This window comes from Pristiophorus japonicus, chromosome 9 (genome assembly GCF_044704955.1).
Source record: "Pristiophorus japonicus isolate sPriJap1 chromosome 9, sPriJap1.hap1, whole genome shotgun sequence".
Lineage (NCBI taxonomy): Eukaryota > Metazoa > Chordata > Chondrichthyes > Pristiophoridae > Pristiophorus > Pristiophorus japonicus.
Window position 1 is genome coordinate 192352181 of NC_091985.1, and position 25180 is coordinate 192377360.

The 25180-nt window shown below is 47.8% G+C and overlaps 1 protein-coding gene across 3 annotated transcripts in view; it reads left to right on the top strand.

Moving 5' to 3' along the window:
• Positions 1–17179, top strand: part of LOC139273388 (high affinity immunoglobulin epsilon receptor subunit beta-like) — a 102344-nt gene extending 85165 nt beyond the window's left edge. For all 3 annotated transcript variants that reach the window (XM_070890234.1, XM_070890232.1, XM_070890233.1), the window contains exons 9-10: positions 12547–12672; positions 16308–17179. In XM_070890234.1, the coding sequence (XP_070746335.1) occupies positions 12547–12672; positions 16308–16346 (165 nt within the window). In that variant the 3' untranslated portion in view covers positions 16347–17179. The remainder of the gene's footprint in view (positions 1–12546; positions 12673–16307) is intronic.
• Positions 17180–25180: the final 8001 nt, after the last annotated feature.

Genomic DNA, 25180 nt, shown 5'->3' on the forward strand with positions numbered 1-25180 from the left:
ATGATTGGAGGGAAGTGCTGTGCGGCGGTGACAGGCTGGTGGAGGACCTTTGTCTTACGGATGTTAAGCATAAGGCCCATGCTTTTATATGCTTCAGTGAATACATTGACTATATCCTGGAGTTCGGCCTCTGAATGTGCACAGACGCAGGCATCGTCCACATACTGCAGCTCAACGACAGAGGTTGGGGTGATCTTGGACCTGGCCTGGAGGCGGCGTAGGTTAAACAGCTTCCCACTGGTTCTGTAGTTCAGTTCCACTCCAGCGGGGAGCTTGTTGATTGTGAGGTGAAGCATGGTGGCGAGGTTGAGAAGAGCGTTGGAGCAATTACACAGCCCTGTTTGACCCCGGTCTGGACGTGGATTGGGTCTGTAATGGAACTGCTGGTAAGGATCTCGGCTGTATGTCATTGTGAAGCAGGCAAAGGATGTTGACAAACTTTTAGGGACTTCCGAAACGGAGGAGGACGCTCCATAGACCCTCTCAGTTGACAGTGTCCAAGGCCTTTGTAAGATGGAAAAAGGCCATGCATTGACACTACCCAACCCACAGACCATGTACAATTATTCTATCATTGATACTACCCAACCCACAGACCATGTACAATTGTCCTATCATTGACTGTACCCAACCCACAGACCATGTACAATTATCCTATCATTGACTCTACCCAACACACAGACCATGTACAATTATCCTATCATTGACACTACCCAACCCACAGACCATGTATAATTATCCTATCATTGACTCTACCCAACCCACAGACCATGTACAATTATCCTATCATTGACGTTAATCACCCCACAGACCATGTACAATTGTCCTATCATTGACAATCATCATCATCATAGGCAGTCCCTTGGAATCGAGGAAGACTTGCTTCCATTCCCAAAGTGAGTTCTTTGATGGCTGAACAGTCCGATACGAGAGCCGCAGACCCTGTTACAGGTGGGACAGACATTCATCGAGGGAGGGGGTCGGAGGGGCTGGTTTGCCGCGCGCTCCTTCCGCTGCCTGCGCTTGGCCTCTTCGTGCTCTTTGCGTTGAGACTCAAAGAGCTCAACGCCCTCCCGGTGGATGGGCTTTCTCCACCTCGGGCGGTCTGCGGCCAGGGTCTCCCAGGTGTCAGTGGTGATGTCGCACTTTGAGGGTGTCCTTATAACATTATCGCTGTTCTCCTTTGGCTCGTTTACCATGAAGGAGCTCAGCATAAAGCATTTGCTTAGGGTGTCTCGTATCTGGCATGCGAACTATGTGGCCTGCCCAGCGAAGCTGATCGAGTGTGGTTAGTGCTTCAATACTGAGCATGTTAGCCTGGTCGAGGACACTGATGTTGGATCGCCTGTCCCCGCAGGGGATTGGCAGGATCTTGCGGAGACATCGTTGGTGATATATCTCCAGCGACTTGAGGTGCCTTTTATACATCGTCCATGCTTCTGATCCATACAGGAGGGCGGATATTACTACAGCCCTGTAGCCCATGAGTTTGGTGGTAGATCTGAGGGTCTGGTCTTCAAACACTCTTTTCCTCAGACAGCCGAAGGCTGCACTGGCGCACTGGAGGCGATGCTGAATCTCCGCATCAATGTCTGCCTTTGTTGATAAGAGGCCCCCGAGATATGGGAAATGGTCCACGTTGTCCAGGGCCATGCCGTGGATCTTGATGATTGGAGGGAAGTGCTGTGCGGCGGTGACAGGCTGGTGGAGGACCTTTGTCTTACGGATGTTAAGCATAAGGCCCATGCTTTTATATGCTTCAGTGAATACATTGACTATATCCTGGAGTTCGGCCTCTGAATGTGCACAGACGCAGGCATCGTCCACATACTGCAGCTCAACGACAGAGGTTGGGGTGATCTTGGACCTGGCCTGGAGGCGGCGTAGGTTAAACAGCTTCCCACTGGTTCTGTAGTTCAGTTCCACTCCAGCGGGGAGCTTGTTGATTGTGAGGTGAAGCATGGTGGCGAGGTTGAGAAGAGCGTTGGAGCAATTACACAGCCCTGTTTGACCCCGGTCTGGACGTGGATTGGGTCTGTAATGGAACTGCTGGTAAGGATCTCGGCTGTATGTCATTGTGAAGCAGGCAAAGGATGTTGACAAACTTTTAGGGACTTCCGAAACGGAGGAGGACGCTCCATAGACCCTCTCAGTTGACAGTGTCCAAGGCCTTTGTAAGATGGAAAAAGGCCATGCATTGACACTACCCAACCCACAGACCATGTACAATTATTCTATCATTGATACTACCCAACCCACAGACCATGTACAATTGTCCTATCATTGACTGTACCCAACCCACAGACCATGTACAATTATCCTATCATTGACTCTACCCAACACACAGACCATGTACAATTATCCTATCATTGACACTACCCAACCCACAGACCATGTATAATTATCCTATCATTGACTCTACCCAACCCACAGACCATGTACAATTATCCTATCATTGACGTTAATCACCCCACAGACCATGTACAATTGTCCTATCATTGACAATCATCATCATCATAGGCAGTCCCTTGGAATCGAGGAAGACTTGCTTCCATTCCCAAAGTGAGTTCTTTGATGGCTGAACAGTCCGATACGAGAGCCGCAGACCCTGTTACAGGTGGGACAGACATTCATCGAGGGAGGGGGTCGGAGGGGCTGGTTTGCCGCGCGCTCCTTCCGCTGCCTGCGCTTGGCCTCTTCGTGCTCTTTGCGTTGAGACTCAAAGAGCTCAACGCCCTCCCGGTGGATGGGCTTTCTCCACCTCGGGCGGTCTGCGGCCAGGGTCTCCCAGGTGTCAGTGGTGATGTCGCACTTTGAGGGTGTCCTTATAACATTATCGCTGTTCTCCTTTGGCTCGTTTACCATGAAGGAGCTCAGCATAAAGCATTTGCTTAGGGTGTCTCGTATCTGGCATGCGAACTATGTGGCCTGCCCAGCGAAGCTGATCGAGTGTGGTTAGTGCTTCAATACTGAGCATGTTAGCCTGGTCGAGGACACTGATGTTGGATCGCCTGTCCCCGCAGGGGATTGGCAGGATCTTGCGGAGACATCGTTGGTGATATATCTCCAGCGACTTGAGGTGCCTTTTATACATCGTCCATGCTTCTGATCCATACAGGAGGGCGGATATTACTACAGCCCTGTAGCCCATGAGTTTGGTGGTAGATCTGAGGGTCTGGTCTTCAAACACTCTTTTCCTCAGACGGCCGAAGGCTGCACTGGCGCACTGGAGGCGATGCTGAATCTCCGCATCAATGTCTGCCTTTGTTGATAAGAGGCCCCCGAGATATGGGAAATGGTCCACGTTGTCCAGGGCCATGCCGTGGATCTTGATGATTGGAGGGAAGTGCTGTGCGGCGGTGACAGGCTGGTGGAGGACCTTTGTCTTATGGATGTTAAGCATAAGGCCCATGCTTTTATATGCTTCAGTGAATACATTGACTATATCCTGGAGTTCGGCCTCTGAATGTGCACAGACGCAGGCATCGTCCACATACTGCAGCTCAACGACAGAGGTTGGGGTGATCTTGGACCTGGCCTGGAGGAGGCGTAGGTTAAACAGCTTCCCACTGGTTCTGTAGTTCAGTTCCACTCCAGCGGGGAGCTTGTTGATTGTGAGGTGAAGCATGGTGGCGAGGTTGAGAAGAGCGTTGGAGCAATTACACAGCCCTGTTTGACCCCGGTCTGGACGTGGATTGGGTCTGTAATGGAACCGCTGGTAAGGATCTCGGCTGTATGTCATTGTGAAGCAGGCAAAGGATGTTGACAAACTTTTAGGGACTTCCGAAACGGAGGAGGACGCTCCATAGACCCTCTCAGTTGACAGTGTCCAAGGCCTTTGTAAGATGGAAAAAGGCCATGCATTGACACTACCCAACCCACAGACCATGTACAATTATTCTATCATTGATACTACCCAACCCACAGACCATGTACAATTCTCCTATCCTTGACACTACCCAACCCACAGACCATGTACAATTATCCTATCATTGACTGTACCCAACACACAGACCTGTACAATTATCCGATCATTGACACTACCCAACCCACAGACCATGTACAATTATCCTATCATTGACTCTACCCAACCCACAGACCATGTACAATTGTCCTATCATTGACACTACCCAACACACAGACCATGTACAATTGTCCTATCATTGACACTACCCAACAGATAGACCATGTACAATTGTCCTATCATTGACACTACCCAACACACAGACCATGTACAATTGTCCTATCATTGACACTACCCAACACACAGACCATGTACAATTGTCCTATCATTGACACTACCCAACACACAGACCATGTACAATTATCCTATCATTGACACTACCCAACACACAGACCATGTACAATTGTCCTATCATTGACTATACCCAACACACAGACCATGTACAATTATCCTATTATTGACTGTACCCAACCCACAGACCATGTACAATTATCCTATCATTGACTCTACCCAACACACAGACCATGTACAATTATCCTATCATTGACTATACCTAACACACAGACCATGTACAATTATCCTATCATTGACACTCATCATCATAGACAGTTCCTCGGAATCGAGGAGGACCTGCTTCCATTCCCAAAGTGAGTTCTTTGATGGCTGAACAGTCCGAAATGAGAGCCGCAGACCCTGTTACAGGTGGGACAGACATTCGTCGAGGGAGGGGGTGGGTGGGGCTGGTTTGCCGCGCGCTCCTTCCGCTGCCTGCGCTTGACCTCTTCACACTCTTTACGTTGAGACTCGAAGAGCTCAGCGCCCTCCCGGATGGACTTTCTCCACCTCGGGCGGTCTGCGGCTAGGGTCTCCAAGGTGTCAGTGGTGATGTCGCACTTTACCAGCGAGGATTTGAGGGTGTCCTTATAACGTTTCCGCTGTCCTCCTTTGGCTCGTTTACCAAGAAGGAGCTCCGCATAAAGCACTTGCTTGGGGAGTCTCGTGTCTGGCATGCGAACTATGTGGCCTGCCCAGCGAAGCTGATCGAGTGTGGTCAGTGCTTCAATACTGAGCATGTTGGCCTGGTCGAGGACACTGATGTTGGTGCGTCTGTCCTCCCAGGCGATTTGCAGGATCTTGCGGAGACATCGTTGGTGATATATCTCCAGCGATTTGCGGTGCCTTCTATACATCGTCCCTGCCTCAGATCCATACAGGAGGGCAGGTATCACTACAGCCCTGTAGACCATGAGCTTAGTGGTAGATTTGAGGGCCTGGTCTTCAAACACTCTTTTCCTCAGAAGTTCGAAGGCTGTAATGGTGCACTGGAGGTGATGCTGAATCTCTGCATCAATGTCTGCCTTTGTTGATAAGAGGCTCCCGAGATATGGGAAATGGTCCACGTTGTCCAGGGCCGCGCTGTGGATCTTGATGACTGGGGGGCAGTGCTGTGCGGCGGTGACAGGCTGGTGGAGGACCTTTGTCTTACGGATGTTAAGCGTAAGGCCCATGCTTTCATATACCTCGGTGAATACATTGACTATATCCTGCAGTTCAGCCTCTGAATGTGCACACACACAGGCATCACCCGCATATTGCAGCTCAACAACAATTGTCCTATCATTGACACTACCCAACACACAGACCATGTACAATTGTCCTATCATTGACACTACCCAACACACAGACCATGTACAATTGTCCTATCATTGACACTACCCAACACACAGACCATGTACAATTGTCCTATCATTGACACTACCCAACACACAGACCATGTACAATTGTCCTATCATTGACTGTACCCAACCTACAGATCATGTACAGTTGTTCTGACGAGCGGGCGTCGGCCCGAAATGTTAACTCTGCTTCCTCTTCACAGATGCTGCCTGACCTGCTGAGATTTCCAGCATTTTCTGTTTTTATTCCAGATTCCAGTATTCGCAGTATTTTGCTTTTGTAAGATTGTTCTACCATTGACTGTACCCAACCCACAGGAAATGTACAATCGTACTGCAACGGCTTCTCTTCCCGATCCCGCATCGTTACCTCTGGTGTCCCCAAAGGATTTGTCGTTGGCCCCCTCCTAATTCTCATCTACATGTTGCCTCTTGGCCACATCATCCGAAAACACAGCATCAGATTCCACATGTAGGCTGATGACACCCAGCTCTACCTCGCTACCACTTCTCTCGACCATTCCATTGTCTCTAAATTGTCAGACTGCTTGTTCAACATTCATTTCTGGATGAGCAGAAATTGTCTCCAATTGAATATTGGGAATCCATTGTTTTCGGTCCCCGCCACAATCTCCGTTCCCTCGCGACTGACTCCCTCACTCTCACCAACATCTGTCTGAGGCTGAACCACACTGTTCTCAACCTTGTTGTCATATTTGACCCTGAATTAGCTTTTGACCACATATCCGCAGCATAACTAAGTCCGCCTATTTCCACCTCCGTAACATCACCCATCCCCGCCCTTGCCCCAGCTCATCTTCTGCTGAAACCCTCATCCATGTCTTTGTTACCTCTAGACTTGACTATTCCAACGCACTCCTGGCTGGCCTCCCACATTCTATCCTATGTATACTTCAGGTGATCCAAAACTCGGCTGCCCGTGTCCTAACTCACACCAAGTCCCGCTCACCCATCACCCACTGTGCTCGCTGCCCCGTGTCCTAACTCACACCAAGTCCCGCTCACACATCACCCCCTGTGCTCGCTGCCCCGTGTCCTAACTCACACCAAGTCCCACTCACCCATCACCCACTGTGCTCGCTGCCCCGTGTCCTAACTCACACCAAGTCCCGCTCACCCATCACCCCCTGTGCTCACTGACCTACATTGGCTCCCAGTTAAGCAATGCCCCGATTTCAAAATTCTCATTCTTGTTTTCAAATCCCTACATGGTATCGCCCCTCCCTATTTCTGTAATCTCCTCCAGCCACACAACCCCCTGAGATATCTGCACTCCTCTAATTCTGCCCTCCTGACCATCCCTGATTATAATCGCTCAACATTTGATGCCCTTGCCTTCGGTTGCCTAGGCCCTAAGCTCTGGAATTCCACCCCCCCCCCACCCTAAACCTCTCCACCTCTCTATCTCTCTTTCCTCCTTTAAGACGCTCCTTAAAACCTACTTCTACGACCAAGCTTTTGGCCACCAGCCCTTATTTCTTCTCATGTGGCTCGGTGTCAAATTATTTGTCTCATAATACTCCTGTGAAGCACCTTGGGATGTTTTACTATGTTTAAGGTGCTATTTAAATACAAGTTGTTGTTGTTGTTATCCGATCATAGCCTCTACCCAACCCATAGACCAGGTACAATTATCTTATCATTCACTCTATCTAACCCACAGACCAGGTACAATTATCTTATCATTCACTCTATCTAACCCACAGACCAGGTACAATTATCTTATCATTCACTCTATCTAACCCACAGACCAGGTACAATTATCTTATCATTCACTCTATCTAACCCACAGACCAGGTACAATTGTCCTTACATTGAATCCACAGCATCGGAATAGGCCATTTGGTCTTCGCAATATTTAGTTGGAGGATGTTCCTGCCCGTCCAGTATTGGATGTCGGACAAGCAGCGTGACAAATCAGAAAGTGTGGTCGACAGAGGTGGTGGTGAGGTAGAACTGGATGGTGTCAGTGTACATATGGAACCTGCCGTGTTTCCAATCATGTTGAAATATTGGCACTCTGATGGTTGGGGCTGAGATATTGGCAGTCGGAGGGTGACACTGCAGATATTGACACTCGGAGAGGGTGGGTCTGCAGATATTGACACTCAGAGGGGATGAGTTGCAGATATTGGGGGGTGTCAGATATCCGAAGGAATACAGTGCTATCCTTGCAGAAACATCTTTGCTCGTAGACAGCCACAGCCTTGATGTGCTCGTAACTCAACAAAGGCAGTAAAATACAGAATTCCCCAGATGCTGTCCTTCTGTGCCCAGTGCAAGAGATGCTAAGAGGCTGCAGGGTGACTTGGACAGGTTAGGTGAGTGGGCAAATGCATGGCAGATGCAGTATAATGTGGATAAATGTCAGGTTATCCACTTTGGGGGCAAAAACACGAAGGCAGAATATTATCTGAATGGCGGCAGATTAGGAAAAGGGGAGGTGCAACGAGACCTGGGTGTCATGGTACATCAGTCATTGAAAGTGGGCATGCAGGTACAGCAGGCGGTGAAGAAGGCAAATGGCATGTTGGCCTTCATAGCGAGGGGATTTGAGTATAGGAGCAGGGAGGTCTTACTGCAGTTGTACAGGGCCTTAGTGAGGCCTCACCTGGAATATTGTGTACAGTTTTGGTCTCCTAATCTGAGGAAGGACGTTCTTGCTATTGAGGGAGTGCAGCGAAGGTTCACCAGACTGATTCCCGGGATGGCAGGACTGACATATGAGGAGAGACTGGATCGACTGGGCCTGTATTCACTGGCGTTTAGAAGAATGAGAGGGGATCTCATAGAAACATATAAAATTCTGACGGGATTGGACAGGTTAGAGGCAGGAAGAATGTTCCCGATGTTGGGGAAGTCCAGAACCAGGGGACACAGTCTTAGGATAAGGGGTAAGCCATTTAGGACTGAGATGAGGAGAAACTTCTTCACTCAGAGAGTTGTTAACCTGTGGAATTCCCTGTCGCAGAGAGTTGTTGATGCCAGTTCATTGGACATATTCAAGAGGGAGTTAGATATGGCCCTTATGGCTAAAGGGATCAAGGGGTGTGGAGAGAAAGCAGGAACAGGGGACTGAAGGAATGATCAGCCATGATCTTATTGAATGGCGGTGCAGGCTCGAAGGGCCGAATGGCCTACTCCAGCACCTATTTTCTATGTTTCTACATCGCCAACCCTTTAGGGCCCTCTTTGGGTCTGCAGACCCCAGTCAGACTGATGTTCCACACATCCCCAAAAACAACAAAATGCAATTATTGCGTGCCTTTAACATAGTAAAACATCCCAAAGCGCTACACGGGACCATAAATCAGACAAAATTTCACACCGAGCTACCTAAGGAGTTATTAGGACAGGTGACCGAAAGCTCAGTCAATCATAGAATCATAGAAATTTACAGCACAAAAGGAGGCCATTTCGCCCCATCGTGTCCGTGCCGGCCGACCAAGAGCTACCCAGCCTAATCCCACTTTCCAGCTCTGGGTCCGTAGCCCTGTAGGTTACAGCACTTCAAGTGCACATCCAAGTACTGTTTAAATGTGGTGAGGGTTTCTGCCTCTACCACCCTTTCAGGCAGTGAGTTCCGCCCCAGACCTCTGGGTGAAGACATTTCCCCTCAAAACCTCCCCCCAATTACTTTAAATCTATGCCCCCTGGTTGTTGACCCCTCTGCCGAGGGAAACAGGCCCTTCCTATCCACTCTATCCAGGCCCCCTCATAATTTTAGACACCTCAATCAGGTCTCCCCTCAGCCTCCTCTGTTCCAAGAAAACAAACCCAGCCTACCCAAACTTTCCTCATCGCCAAAGTTCTCCAGTCCAGGCAACATTCTCGTAAATCTCCTCTGTACCCTCTCCAGTGCAATCACATCCTTCCTGTAATATGGTGATCAGAACTGCACGCAGTACTCCAGCTGTGGCCTAACCAGTGTTTTGTACAGTTGAAGCATAACTCCCTGCTCTTGTAGTCTATGCCTTGGCTAATAAAGGCAAGCATTCCATATGCCTTCTTAACCACCTTACCTACCATGCCTGCTACCTTCAGGGATCTGTGGACATGCACTCCAAGGTCCCTCTGTTCCTCTACACTTCTCAGTGTACTACCATTTAATGTGTATTCCCTTGCCTTGTTATTGTTGAATGGTGGTGCAGGCTCAAAGTATAAGCCTACTACTGTTCTTATTTTCAATTTTAGCCATCCCCAAATGCATTACCTCACACTTCTCTGGTTTAAATACCATTTGCCACTGTTCTGCCCAGCCGACCAGTTGATTGATATCTTCCTGCAGTCTACAGCTTTCTTCTTCATTATCAACCACACGGCCAATTTTAGTATCATCTGCAAACTTCTTAATTATACCCCCAATATTCAAGACTAGATCGTTGATGTATACCACAAAAAGCAAGGGACCTAGTACTGAGACTTGCTGAACCCCACTGGAAACAGCCTTCCAGTCACAAAAAACCCTCTGCTTCCTGCCTTTGAGCCAATTTTGGATCCAACTTTGTCCTGGATCCCTTGACCAGTCTGCCATGTGGGACCTTATCAAAAGCCTTGATGAAATCCATATACACTACATCAAACGCACTACCCTCATCGACCTACCTTGTTACCTCCTCAAAAAATTCAATTGTTAGTCAGACACGACCTTCTCTTAACAAATCCGTGCTGGCTGACCTTTATTAATCCATGTCTTTCTAAATGAAGATTTATCCTGTTCTACAGAATTTTTTCCAATAATTTCCCCACCAATTAGGCTGACTGGCCTGTAATTACTCAGTCTATCCTTTTCTCCCTTCTTAAACTAAGGTACCACATTAGCAGTCCTCCAGTCCTTTGCCACCACACCTGAAGCCAGAGAGGATTTGAAAATGATGGTCAAAGCCTCTGCTATTTCCTCTTTTGCTTCGCTTAACAGCCCGGGATACATTTCATCCGGACCTGGGGACTTATCCACTTTCAAAGCTGCTAAACTCCTTAATATCTTCTCTCTCACTGTTTAAATCATCTAATATTTCACATTCCTCCTCCCCAATAGCAGTGTCTGCATCACCCCTCTGCTTTGTGAAAACAGACACAAAGTATTCATTCAGAACCATACCCACATCTTCCGCCTCCACACACACATTACCCTCATGGTCTCTAATAGCCCCTACACTTTCTTTAGTTATTCTCTTGCTCTCAATATATTTATAAAACATCTTTGGGTTTTTCCTTGATTTTACTTGCCAAGAATGTTTCATGCTCTCTGTTTGCTTTCCTAATATCCTTTTTAATTTCACACCTGCACTTTCGATACTCATCTAGAGATTCTGCAGTATTTAGCCCTCAGTATCTGTCATAAGTCTCCCTTTTTTTCTTAGACATCCAGGGGACTCTGGATTAGTTAGTCCCACCCTTTTTCTTTAAGGACACATATTTGGTCTGAACGCTCCGGATCTCCTCCTTGAATGCCTCCCACTGCTCTGACACTGAATCACCTTCAAATAGCTTCCAGTCCACTACGGCTAAATCACCGCTCAGCTTAGCAAAGTTGGCTTTTCCCCAATTTAGAACTTTTATTCCTGGTCTATCCTTGTCCTTTTCCGTAACTACCTTAAATCTGACTGAGTTATGATCACTAGCACCTAAATGCTCTCCCACTGATACCCCTTCCATCTGCCCAGCTTCATTCCCTAAAACTAAATCCAGAACCGCCCCCTCCCGTGTTGGGCTTGCTACCTACTGGCTAAAAAAGTTCTCCTGAATGCATTTTAGGAATTCCGCACCCTCTAGACCTTTCACACTAATTTTATCCCGGTTAATATTAGGATAGTTGAAATCCCCTACTATTACTACTCTATAGTTTTTGCACTTCTCAGAAATGTTCCTACATATTTGCTCTTCTATTTCCCTCTCACTATTTGGGGGTCTATAGTACACTCCCAGCAGAGTGATCGCCCCTTTTTTGTTTTTCAGTTCAACCCATATAGCCTCGTTTGATGATCCCTCTAACATATCATCCCTCCTCACAGCTGTAATAGTTTCTTTAATCAATACCATGACCCCCCTTCCCTTTTACTCCCCTCTCTATCCCGTCTGAAAATCCTACAACCAGGAATATTGAGCTGCCATACCTGCCCCTCTTTTAGCCATGTCTCTGCAATAGCTATAATACCGTACTCCCAAGTGGCTACCTGTGCACTCAGCTCATCTGCCTTATTCCCTATATTCTCTGTATTGAAGTATCTTCCATTTAGTACAGCCAAACCACCTTGTTGACGACTTACTAGCCCTTGTTTCCTCTGTCCTTCAAATTCACTTTCTACATTTTTGTTTTCCAATTCCAGCTTTAGTTCCCTCCCTACCTAATCTATTCTCAGGTTCCCAACCCCCTGACAAGCTAGTTTAAACCTTCCCCAACAGCACTAGCAAACACCTCCGGCTCTGTTGAGGTGCAACCTGTCCGGCTTGTACAGGTCCCACCTCCCCCAGAAGCGGTCCAAAGAGGTAGGTTTTAAGGAGCATCTTAAAGGACGAGAGCGAGAGAGAGAGAGAGAGAGACGGAGAGGTTTCGGGAGGGAATTCCAGAGCTGAGGGCCCAGGCAGCTGAAGGCACGGCCGCCAATGGTGGAGCGATTAGAACCCGGGAATGCACACAAGGCCAGAATTGGAGGAGCGCAGAGATCTCGAGGCATGTTGGACTGCAGCTAGTTACCCTGTTTCAATTTAAAAGCCGTCTTTCTGTGTTATGCTTATTTCCATACTCATATTTGACAAGGCTCAGCTTAGCGAAGATTGAAATGTTGTCTTTATCTCCAACTTCACCAATACGAAGTGCCATAAAATGTGCAATTATTATACAAGAGCTAAGAGCTAATCGATACTGTGCCTTGCTTCCAACAGATGACGACATTTTCCTTAACGATAGCTCTCCTGCTCTTCACAGTGTTGGAGATGGGCGTCGCGGTTATCATTGCCTTTTATAACTACAAGAGCTTATTTCATTTTGAGAATGCTTACGCAATTCTGGTAAGAGCAGTGCCCAGTTGTGTAGAGAAGGTGGGAGGAGCATAGTCCAAATAGAAAGTAAAACGTGTTGCTAGCGATGGGTCAGTTAGTAACAAATTGAAGGAGAAACATAGAAAATAGGTGCAGGAGTAGGCCATTCGGCCCTTCTAGCCTGCACCGCCATTCAATGAGTTCATGGCTGAACATGCAACTTCAGTACCCCATTCCTGCTTTCTCGCCATACTCCTTGATCCCCCTAGTAGTAAGGACTACATCTAACTCCTTTTTGAATATATTTAGTGAATTGGCCTCAACTACTTTCTGTGGTAGAGAATTCCACAGGTTCACCACTCTCTGGGTGAAGAAGTTTCTCCTCATCTCGGTCCTAAATGGCTTACCCCTTATCCTTCGACTGTGTCCCCTGGTTCTGGACTTCCCCAACATTGGGAACATTCTTCCTGCATCTAACCTGTCTAAACCCGTCAGAATTTTAAACGTTTCTATGAGGTCCCCTCTCATTCTTCTGAACTCCAGTGAATACAAGCCCAGTTGATCCAGTCTTTCTTGATATGTCAGTCCCACCATCCCGGGAATCAGTCTGGTGAACCTTCGCTGCACTCCCTCAATAGCAAGAATGTCCTTCCTCAAGTTAGGAGACCAAAACTGTACAGAATACTCCAGGTGTGGCCTCACCAAGGCCCTGTACAACTGTAGCAACACCTCCCTGCCCCTGTACTCAAATCCCCTCGCTATGAAGGCCAACATGCCATTTGCTTTCTTAACCGCCTGCTGTACCTGCATGCCAACCTTCAATGACTGATGTACCATGACACCCAGGTCTCGTTGCAACTTCCCTTTTCCTAATCTGTCACCATTCAGATAATAGTCTGTCTCTCTGTTTTTACCAGCAAAGTGGATAACCTCACATTTATCCACATTATATTTCATCTGCTATGCATTTGCCCACTCACCTAACCTATCCAAGTCACTCTGCAGCCTCATAGCATCCTCCTCGCAGCTCACACTGCCACCCAACTTAGTGTTATCAGCAAATTTAGAGATACTACATTTAATCCCCTCGTCTAAATCATTAATGTACAATGTAAACAGCTGGGGCCCCAGCACAGAACCTTGCGGTACCCCACTAGTCACTGCCTGCCATTCTGAAAAGTGAGGGACACTAAAAAGTTCACAAAGTATTTACAGCACAGTAACAGGCCATTCGGCACAGCAGACCCCACCCTTCCTCATCTAACTCCAGTAATGTATCTTTCTATCTTACATTCATGGTGCTGCATTGTCGGAGGTGCTGGCTCTCTGATGAGACATTAAACTGAGGCCCCGTCTGCTCTCTCAGGTGCACCTAAGGGATCCCGTGGCACTATTTCAAAGAAAATCAAGGGAGTTCTCCCCGGTATCCTGGGGCCATCATTTATCCCGCAGCCAATACCATTAAAAGCAGATGATATTGGATGTACAGGGTATTGGTGAGGCCGCACCTGGAGTACTGCGTGCAGTTTTGGTCACCTTACTTAAGGAAGGATATACTAGCTTTGGAGGGGGTACAGATACGAATCACTAGGCTGATTCCGGAGATGAGAGGGTTACCTTATGATAGATTGAGTAGATTGGGTCTTTACTCATTGGAGTGGGGTGATCTTATAGAAACATTTAAAATAATGAAAGGGATAGACAAGATAGAGGCGGAGAGGTTGTTTCCACTGGTCGGGGAGACTAGAACTAGGGGGCACAGCCTCAAAATACGGGGGAGCCAATTTAAAACCGAGTTGAGAAGGAATTTCTTCTCCCAGAGGGTTGTGAATCTGTGGAATTCTCTGCCCAAGGAAGCAGTTGAGGCTAGCTCATTGAATGTATTCAAGTCACAGATAGATAGATTTTTAACCAATAAGGGAATTAAGGGTTACGGGGAGCGGGCGGGTAAGTGGAGCTGAGTCCACGGCCAGATCAGCCATGGTCTTGTTGAATGGCGGAGCAGGCTCGAGGGGCTCGATGGTCTACTCCTGTTCCTAATTCTTATGTTCTTATGATCTGCTTGTTATCACATTGCTGTTGGTGGGATCTTGCTGCGGGAATTGGCCGCTGCGTTTCCCACAATACAACACTTGGCTGTGAAGTGCGTTGGGACATCCTGAGATCATTTAAGGTGCTGAAGAAATGCAAGTCTTTCTCTCTCTGACTTGCTGTGCACAGGATTGTCCGTTAGTTAAACCGAGGTCCCCGTCTACTGGTGGTGCAGGTGGGCGTTAAAGTTCCCATGGCACTGTTGGAAGAGAAGGGAGTTCTTCTGTACATTCATCTTACTATTATTTGTGGAATGTTGCTGTGCGCAAAGCAGCTGCCATATTTACCGACAGGGCAACAGTTCCTGCCCTTCAAACGTCCTGCATTGGCCGTATTTTTGACTTTGGACAATAGTGTAAAATAGATGACGTATCAGATCACTCACCCGTTTTCCCGAAATTTGTTGAATGTAAATGAAAATGAGAAGAGCTGTATCAATCATAGATTCGCAGAATCTTACAGCACAGAAGGAGGCCACTCGGCCCATCATGCCTGTGCTGGCTCTTTGAAAGAACTATTCAATTAGTCCCACTCCCCCCCCCTGCTCTTTCCCCCATAGCCCTGAAACTTTTGCTTTTCACATAAATATCCAATTGGCTTTTGAAAATTACGATTGAATCTGCTTCCACCTCCCTTTCAGGCAGTGCACTCCAGATTATAACAAAAATTCTCCTCGTCTCCCCTCTCGTTCTTTTTGCCAATTATCTTAAATCTGTGTCCTCTGGTTACTGACCGTCCTGCTCGTGGAAAGTTTCTCCCGATCTACACTATTAAAAACCTTCATGATTCTGAACACCTATTAAATCTCCCCTTAACCTTATCTGCTCTGAGGAGAACAACCCCAGCTTCTCCAGTCTCCCCATGTAACTGAAGTCCCACATCCCTGGTACCATTCTGGTCAATCTCCCCTTAACCTTCTCTGCTCTAAGGAGAACAATCCCAGCTTCTCCAGTCTCCCCGTGTAACTGAAGTCCCACATCCCCGGTACCATTCTGGTCAATCTCCCCTTAACCTTCTCTGCTCTAAGGAGAACAACCCCAGCTTCTCCAGTCTCCCCATGTAACTGAAGTCCCACATCCCTGGTACCATTCTGGGCAATCTCCCCTTAACCTTCTCTGCTCTAAGGAGAACAATCCCAGCTTCTCCAGTCTCTCCATGTAACTGAAGTCCACATCCCTGGTACCATTCTGGGCAATCTCCCCTTAACCTTCTCTGCTCTAAGGAGAACAATCCCAGCTTCTCCAGTCTCTCCATGTAACTGAAGTCCCACATCCCTGGTACCATTCTGGTCAATCTCCCCTTAACCTTCTCTGCTCTAAGGAGAACAATCCTAGCTTCTCCAGTCTCTCCATGTAACTGAAGTCCCACATCTCCGGTACCATTCTGGGCAATCTCCCTCTGCACCCTCTCCCAGGGGCGACTGATCCAATAATCATCAGTTTTACACTATAGTCCCCCACATTGTCTTTGAAGCACTTTCAGACATTTTTGAGCGTTTTGATAGGCAGTATATAAATGAAAGTCTATCCTTTTTGTTGCATGCAACTCACGTCTCATCTTTTATTCTTTTGCAGCATGACGTGATTGCAAAGCATCCAAGCCCGTCCAGTTGAAATGTGAACCTAGACGCTGGAGCAGAGTTTGCTTGTTGACGGACCTACATTGGGAAGTTGTACAGGTTTTGGTCTGAAAGTGCAGTGCAGGATGCTCTTGTTCTGTTGCATATTACATTGGTACACAAATGATTAGTAAATTGTTATGGTTCCTTAACCGACTGGCCGAGGATACCTCTGATTTCCATATGGTTCAGGATCTTCTCCTGTTTGGTACAAAGTTGTTGTCAAAGCTTGTTCTAAACGTTTGGGTAGGTGGTGGCCTCTGGAATTCTTACCGTGCTATGTTTTAGAGACTGTGGTTAGAAGGGGCGGGTTAGGGGCAACAGGTTAATCTTGACATGAACAAATGTGTGTTAAAAAGAAAAAACACTCTTTTCTGAGTGACGGATGCTTCCGATGCAGAGAAGAGGTTGATCCGAGAGGCTGATCGGGAATGTCTGAGGTGTGACCGAGTTGCTTGCGCTATAGCGTTTCTGGCTAACTGATGCTATTGTGTAGCTGTGAGGAGGAGCCAGATAAAACGAGTAAATACTTTACAGCTAGCGACAACCACGGAAAACAATGATGAGCTTTTACTCTGTTTAAGAACAGCCGCTCACTTTGTTGCAGTGATCCAGCAGAAGACAGTTTGTGAGCTATTTTTATTGCCCAGCTTGGCTCTGTTGGGAGTAGGTGTGTTTAATACAACAGCAGAACAGAACTCCCTCACACGTCACCCAGATGACAAAGGGCTTACTACTTTTTGCAATAGTTCATGATTTTGTGCACACTTTTTTTTAAAACTGTTGTAATGGTTACAATTTCAATAAAGTTTTGCCTGGCAACAAAAATGTAATCTCATGAGTTTCAAACGTGACCATTTCTGTGCACTGTGAGGAGGGGAAGGGTTCAGGAACACTTAACGTACAACTCATGTCAGGAGGCCTCTGGGAAACACACCTTGGCTGAAATTTTATGATGTGATCTTGCCACCTGAATCCTAAAGGAAGGATATACTTGCCTTGGAGGCGGTACAATGGAGGAGGTTCACTAGATTGATTCCTGGGAGAAGAGGGCTGTCCTATGAGGAGAGATTGTGTAGAATGGGCCCTATACTCTCTGGAGTTTAGAAGAATGAGAGGTGATCTCATTGAAACAGACAAGATTCTGAAGGGGATTGACGGGGTAGATGCTGAGAGGATGGTTCCCCCGGGCCGGGGAGTCTAGAACCAGGGGGCTCTGTCTCGGGATAAGGGGTCCGCCATTTAAGACAGGGATGAGGAGGAATTTCTGGAATCTTTGGAATTCTCTGCCCCAGAGAGCTGTGGATGTTGAGTCTGAATATATTCAAGGCTGAGATAGATAGATTTTTGGAGTTTAGAGGAATCAAGGGATATGGAGATCGGGCGTGTCATGTATTCAACCATTCCTTAACACAGTACCTCTCCTCTGTTCTGCTAGTGACCATGCTCGCGTGGTTTAAATCCCAGTTTCTTGTCACCATTGATATATCCTTACTACACAGTATAAATGCACACGAGGTCCATGCTTGAGAGAAGGTCAGTCTGTGACCTGTCCTTTATTTCATAGCACTCAAGTGCAGGAAGTGGGTGGAGCTTCCCCTTTTATATCTGAAGGTCCAGGTTAGGAGTGTCTCCCACAAGTTCACCACCTAGTGGTCAGTGTTCTCACAGTGTACAACTTAGGTCAGATTATACATGGGTTACAATGCTGGTTGAATACATGACAGGGCGGGAAAGTGGACTTGAGGTCAATGATCAGCCAGGATCTTATTGAATGGCGGAGCAGGCTCGAGGGGCCTACTCCCGATCCTATTTCATGTTCTTAAACTCTGTACGGAATTTCTATATGTTATGTTCAGAATAACTCCACAAGACTGTATGCTGTAAGCTCAAACCGTTGTGACCTTGGTCTCTTTAATGTAACTCCAGAGTGAGGAAGCAGCATGGTAGACTGCCTTTTATAGTTGCTTGCCCGGGGTGTACAGGTGACCCTTGGGTCTCCCACAGGTACGCCCCCTGGTGACAAGTCTTACACTGGTAAAGTTTACATACATACCACTCGCCTGGAGGCTTTCAATGGTGACAGTGGACGTACATGATGACACTATACATTCAATCCATTTAGAGTAAGCGTCCACTGATACTAGGAACATCTTTCCTAGAAAGGGGCCAGCGAAATCTACGTAGACCCTGGCCCACGGTTTGGAGGGCCAGGACCACAGACTCAGTGGGGCCCTCCCTTGGTGCATTGCTCAGCTGTGAGCAAGTGTTACATTGGTGTACGCATGACTCCAATTCCAAGTCAATGCCGGGCCACCAAACGTGCGATCTGGCGATAGCCTTCATCATGACTCTGCCTGGATGGGTACTGTGTAGGTCGCGTATAAACGTTTCCCTGCCTTTTTTTGGCAAAACCACGTGATTCCCCCATAGGAGACAATCCGAATGGATGGCCATTTCGTCCTTGTGTCAGTGAAACGGCTTACTTTTGTCTTGCATTTTCCCAGGAACCGCCGAGCAGCTCCCATTAAGAACACAGTTTTTTTTACTAGTGATAGCACAGGGTCCTGGCTAGTCCAGGTCCTGATCTGGCGAGCTGTGACAGGTGACCTCTCGCTCTCAAAAGCATCCATTACAAGAAGCAAGTCTGCGGGTTGCACCATTTCCAATAGTAGCCGACTGAGGGCATCAGCACAGTTCTCAGTGCCTGGTCTGTGGCGGATTACGTAGTCATACGCAGATAATGCCCGTGCCCATCTTTGGATGCGGGATGAAGCATTGGTCTTAATACCTTTGCTTTCTGAGAACAGCGAAATGAGCAGTTTGTGGTCGGTTTCGAGCTCGAACCGGAGTCCAAATAAGTATTGATGCATTTTCTTAACCCCGTATACGCATGCTAATGCATCTTTCTCAACCATTCTGTAGTCTCTTTCAGCCTTAGATAAACTTCTGGACACATATGCAACCGGTTGCAGTTTGCCTGACACATTGGCTTGCTGTAATACACAACCGACCCCGTACGAAGATGCATCACAAGCTAGTACTAAACGTTTACACGGGTCATACAATACAGGAACTTGTTAGAGCATAGCAGGTTTCTGGCCTTATTAAAGGCTGTCTCTTGAGATTTGTCCCAAACCCAGTCGTCACCCTTGTGTAGCAATAAATGCAATAGTTCGAACAACGTGCTCAACCCGGGTAGAAAGTTACCAAAACAGTTGAGGAGTCCCAAGAACGAACGTAACTCTGTCACATTCTGTGGCCTGGGTGCATTCTTGATGGCCTCTGTCTTTGAGTCCGTGGGTCTGATGCCGTCCGCCACAATCTTTCTCCCCAAAAATTCGACCTCTGCCGCCAGGGAAACACACTTGGAGCGTTTCAGCCTGAGTCCCACTCTGTCTAGTCACTTTAGAACCTCTTCCAGGTTGTGTCGATGTTCGATGGTGTCACGACCGGTGATCAGGATGTCGTCTTGGAACACCACAGTGTGTGGAACCGATTTCAGCAAACTCTCCATGTTCCTCTGGAAAATGGCAACAGCCGAGCGAATCCCGATAGGGCACCTGTGGTATATAAACAGCCCTTTGTGCGTGTTGATGCAGGTCAATTTTCTCGAAGGTTCAGCCAGCTCCTGTGTCATGTAAGCGGAGGTTAGATCCAGCTTGGTGAATGACTTCTCCCCTGCTAGCATTGCGAACAGATCATCCGCTTTGGGTAGTGGATACTGGTCCTGTAACGAGACTCAGTTGATCGTTACCTTGTAGTCCCCGCAGATTCTGACCGTCCCATCGCTCTTCAACACCGGAACATTTAAACTGGCCCACTCGTTGAACTCGACTGGCGATATGAACCCCTCTCGTTGTTCTTTCCTCCCCTCTTCCTTGCTTAAAACCTGCTACACCGCTAACTTTTTCTGATGAAAGGTCAGCGACCTGAAACGTTAACTCTGTTTCTCTCTCTCCACAGATGTTGCCTAAGCTGCTGAGTATTTGCAGCATTTTCTGTTCTTAATATAAAAGTTATTCACAGTTATCTACAAATGGTGTTCACAGTGAGGTATCTACAGAACATGTTCACAGTAAGCTTCTATAGACGATGTTCACAGTCAGGCATCTGCCACAGAACTACAGCAGACACTAAGAAAGTTACTAACTCGTGAAATGTCTGTCCACTTATATCCTTATCCATGACCTGGTGCTACCCTTCTGCTGATGGTGTTCCCATGCTGATGTTGGTTGGGGAATTCCAGGATTTTGACCCTTTGACGAAGGAACAGCGATTTATGTCCCAGTCGGGACGGTGCGTGTATTTGGAGAGGAACCTAGAGGAGATGGTGTTCCCACAATATTGCTCCATCAGCAGAAGGGTAGCACCAGGTCATGGATAAGGATATAAGTGGACAGACATTTCACGAGTTAGTAACTTTCTTAGTGTCTGCTGTAGTTCTGTGGCAGACGCCTGACTGTGAACATCGTCTATAGAAGCTTACTGTGAACATGTTCTGTAGATACCTCACTGTGAACACCATTTGTAGATAACTGTGAATAACTTTTATATTAAGAACAATATTGCTGTTCTTGTCTTTCCAACACCTCAGTTTTAAAATTCTCATCCTTCCTTCCAAATCCCTCCATGGCCCTCGGCACCCCTCCCTATCTCTGTAATCACCTCCAGCCCCACAAGCCTCCGAGTTCTCTGTGCTCCTCCAATTCTGGCCTCTTGTATTTCGCCTGATTTTAATCGCTCCACCATTAGTGGCCGTGCCTTCAACTGCCTAGGCACCTCAACTCTGGAATTTCCTGCCTAAACCTCTTTGCCTCTCTACCTCTCTGTCCTTTAAGACACTCCTTAAAACCTTCCTAATTTCTCCTGATGTGGCTCTGTGTCAAATGTGTGTCTGATAATCGCCTTGGGATGTTTTACTATGTTAAAGGTGCTATTTAAATGAAAGTTGTTGTTGTGCTGGAGGTGCAGTAACCTTGGTGAGTTGCTAGCCACTAACCCCATACCCTAACCATTAACTCTATCCATTAGCCACAACTCTTAACATTCAAGCCTAACCCCAATTACTCGTTCTTAACCACTAACCCCATAATATAACCATTAAACCTAACCACTAGAACGTAACCACTAGTCCCTAACCATTAACCCCATACCCTAACCATTAGTCCCTAATCATTAACCGTATTTACTAACCCCCATTAACCCATACATAACCATTACCCCTAACCATTAGTCCCTAACCACTAAGTCTACACCCTAACCATTAACCCTAACCACTAGTCCCTAACCATTAAACCAATACGAGTCCATAATAATGACTTTTATTTATATAGTGTCTTTAATGCAGTAAAATGTCCCAAGACGCTTCACAGGAGTGTTTTAAGATAAAACAAATACATTTGACACCGAGTCACATAGAAAGAAATTATGGCAGATGACCAAAAGCTTGGTCAAAGAGGTCGGTTTTTAAGGAGCGTCTTAAAGGAGGAAAGAGAGGTAGAGAGGCGGAGAGGTTTAGGGAGGGAGTTCCAGAGCTTGGGGCCCAGGCAGCTGAAGGCACGGTCACCGATGGTGGAGCGATTATAATCAGGGATGGTCAAGAGGGCAGAATTAGAGGAGTGCAGACATCTCGGGGAGGGGGGGGGCGGGTGTGCGGTTGGAGGAAAGTACAGAGATAGGGAGGGCCGAGATCACAGAGCGATTTGAAAACAAGGATGAGAATTTTGAAGCATTGCTTAACCGGTGCCAATGTGGGTCAGCGAGCACAGGGGGTGATGGGCGAGCAGGACTTGGTGCGAGTTAGGACACGGGCTGCCGAGTTTTGGATGACCTCAAGTTTACATAGGGTAGAATGTGGGAGGCCAGCCAGGAGTGCGTTGGAATAGTTAAGTCTGGAGGTAACAAAGGCACGGATGAGGGCTTCAGCAGCAGATGAGCTGAGGCACTGGCGAAGATGCGCGATGTTATGGAGGTGGAAATAGGCGGTTTTAGTTATGCCACTGACATGTGGCCGGAAGCTCATTTCAGGGTCAAATATGACACCAATGTTGTGAACAGTCTGGTTCAGCCTCACAGACAGGAGTTGGGCAGAGGGATGGAGTCAGTGGCTAGGGAACAGAGTTTGTGGCAGAGACCGAAACGTTGGTCTTCCCAATATTTAACTGGCGAAAATTTCTGCTCATCCAGAACTGGGTGTCGGACAAGCAGTCTGACAATTTAAAGACCATGGAGGGGTGGAGAGAAGTGGTGGGGAGGTAGAGCTCGGTGTCATCAGCGTACATGTGGGAACTGACAACGTGTTTTCGGATGATGTCGCCAAGGGGCAGCATTTAGATGAGAAATAGGAGCGGGCCAAGGAGAGATCCTTGGGGACACCAGAGGTAACGATGCGGGAATGGGAAGAGAAGACATTGCAGGTGATTTTTTTGGGCTACGATTAATGGGCAAGTCCCCCAGTCATCAAGCTCCACGGCGCGGCCCTAGACAACGTGGACCATTTCCCATACCTCGGGAGCCTCTTATCAACAAAGGCAGACACTGACAACGAGATTCAAAACTGCCTCCAGCGCAGCCTTCGGCCGCCTGAGGAAAAGAGTGTTTGAAGACCAGTCCCTCAAATCTGCCACCAAGCTCATGGTCTACGGGGCTGTAGTAATACCCGCCCTCCTGTATGGCTCAGAGACATGGCCCATGTACAGTAGACACCTCAGGTTGCTGGAGAAATACCACCAGCGATGTCTCCACAAGATCCTGCAAATCCCCTGGGAGGACAGACGCACCAACGTTAGCGTCCTCGACCAGGCCAACATCCCCAGTATTGAAGCACTAACCACACTTGATCAGCTCCACTGGGCAGGCCACATTGTTTGCATACCTGACACGAGACTCCCAAAGCAAGCGCTCTACTCGGAACTCCTTCACGGCAAACGAGCCAAAGGTGGGCAGAGGAAACATTACAAGGACACCCTCAAAGCCTCCCTGATAAAGTGCGACATCCCCACTGACACCTGGGAGTCCCTGGCCAAGGACTGCCCTCAGTGGAGGAAGTGCATCCGGGAGGGCGCTGAGCACCTCGAGTCTCGTCGCCGAGAGCGCGCAGAAATCAAGCACAGGCAGCGGAAGGAGCGTGTGGCAAAGCAGTCCCACCCTCCCTGACCCTCAATGACTATCTGTCCCACCTGTGACAGGGACTGTGGTTCTCATATTGGACTGTTCAGTCACCTTAGGACTCATTTTTAGAGTGGAAGCAAGTCTTCCTCGATTCCGAGGGACTGCCTGTGATGACGATGAAGAATGGAACTGGGCGAGTGCAGTCCCACCCAGCTGGACGGCGCTGAAAAGGCGCTGGAGGAAGATGGAGTGGTCAACCATGTCAATGGCAGCAGACAGGTCGAGAAGGATGAGAAGGGATAGTTTGCCTTTGTCAGTAACAAAGGATGCCATTTTGTGACTTTGATGTGAGCCGTTTTGGTACTGTGGCAGAGGTAGAAATCAGATTGAAGGGATTCAAACATGGAGTTCTGGGAAAGATGGGTACGGATTTGGGAGGCAACAACACTGTTATAATATGTGGACTTGTATTTACTCTGTACAACCACCAGAGGGCTCATCCCCTGGAGTCCCAAGGGATCCCATAATTGGTTGGGAACACAGGTATTTAAGGAGGCTTCACAGGTTGGAGAGGCACTCTGGAGACCTGCAATAAAAGACTAAGGTCACACTTTACTTTGAGCTCACAGTGTTCAGTCTGACTCTTTCTCCACACACAACAACTGGCGACGAGATACAGATGGTGAACCCAAAGCTGCAGAGAACAGTGGGCATCCTGGAGATATTCTCGGAGGGAGATGATTGGGAAACTTTTGTGGAGCGACTCGACCAATACTTCATGGCCAACGAGCTCGATGGGGAAGAGAGCGCTGCCAAACGAAGGGCGATCCTCCTCACCGTCTGTGGGGCACCAACGTATGGCCTCATGAAGAAGCTGCTCACTCCAGCGAAACCAATGGAGAAATCATACGACGAGTTGTACACACTGGTCCGAGAGCATTTGAACCCGAAGGAAAGCGTTCTGATGGCAAGGTACCGGTTCTACACCTACAAAAGGTCTGAAGGCCAGGAAGTGGTGAGTTATGTCGCCGAGCTGAGATGCCTTGTAGGACATTACGAATTTGAAGAACATTTGGAGCACATGCTCAGAGGCTTTTTCGTACTTGGCATTTGCCACGAAACTATACTTCGCAAACTTTTAACTGTAGACACCTCAACCTTGAGTAAGGCCACAGCAATAGCCCAGGCATTCATTGCCACCAGTGACAATACTAAGCGAATCTCTCAGCTACACATCCACAGATGTCTCAGAGTTCACCATCAAGGGTGATGAATGCAAGGCCATTAACACCTTGTTGGCACTGCGGGGGTGATCATCGTTTCCATTCATGCCGATTGCAAGGGCTGTGGAACAATGGGACATCTCCAACGAGTGTGCAGGCGAGCTGCTAATCCTGTTAAACCTGCAAACCACCATGTTGCAGAGGAGGACAGATCCACGGCGGATCACAGCGAACCAGAGCCTCAGATAGAGGAGGCAGAGGTACATGGGGTGCACACATTCACCACGAATTGCCCCCCGATAATGCTGAATGTTGAACTAAATGGACTCCCGGTGTCAATGAAGCTGCACACGGGCACAAGCCAGTCCATCATGGGCAAAAAAACTTTCGAAAGGTTTTGGTGCAACAAGGCCTCAAGGCTAGTCTTAACTACAATTCGCAGGAAACTAAGAACGTACACAAAGGAACTGATTCCTGTAATCGGCAGTGCTAC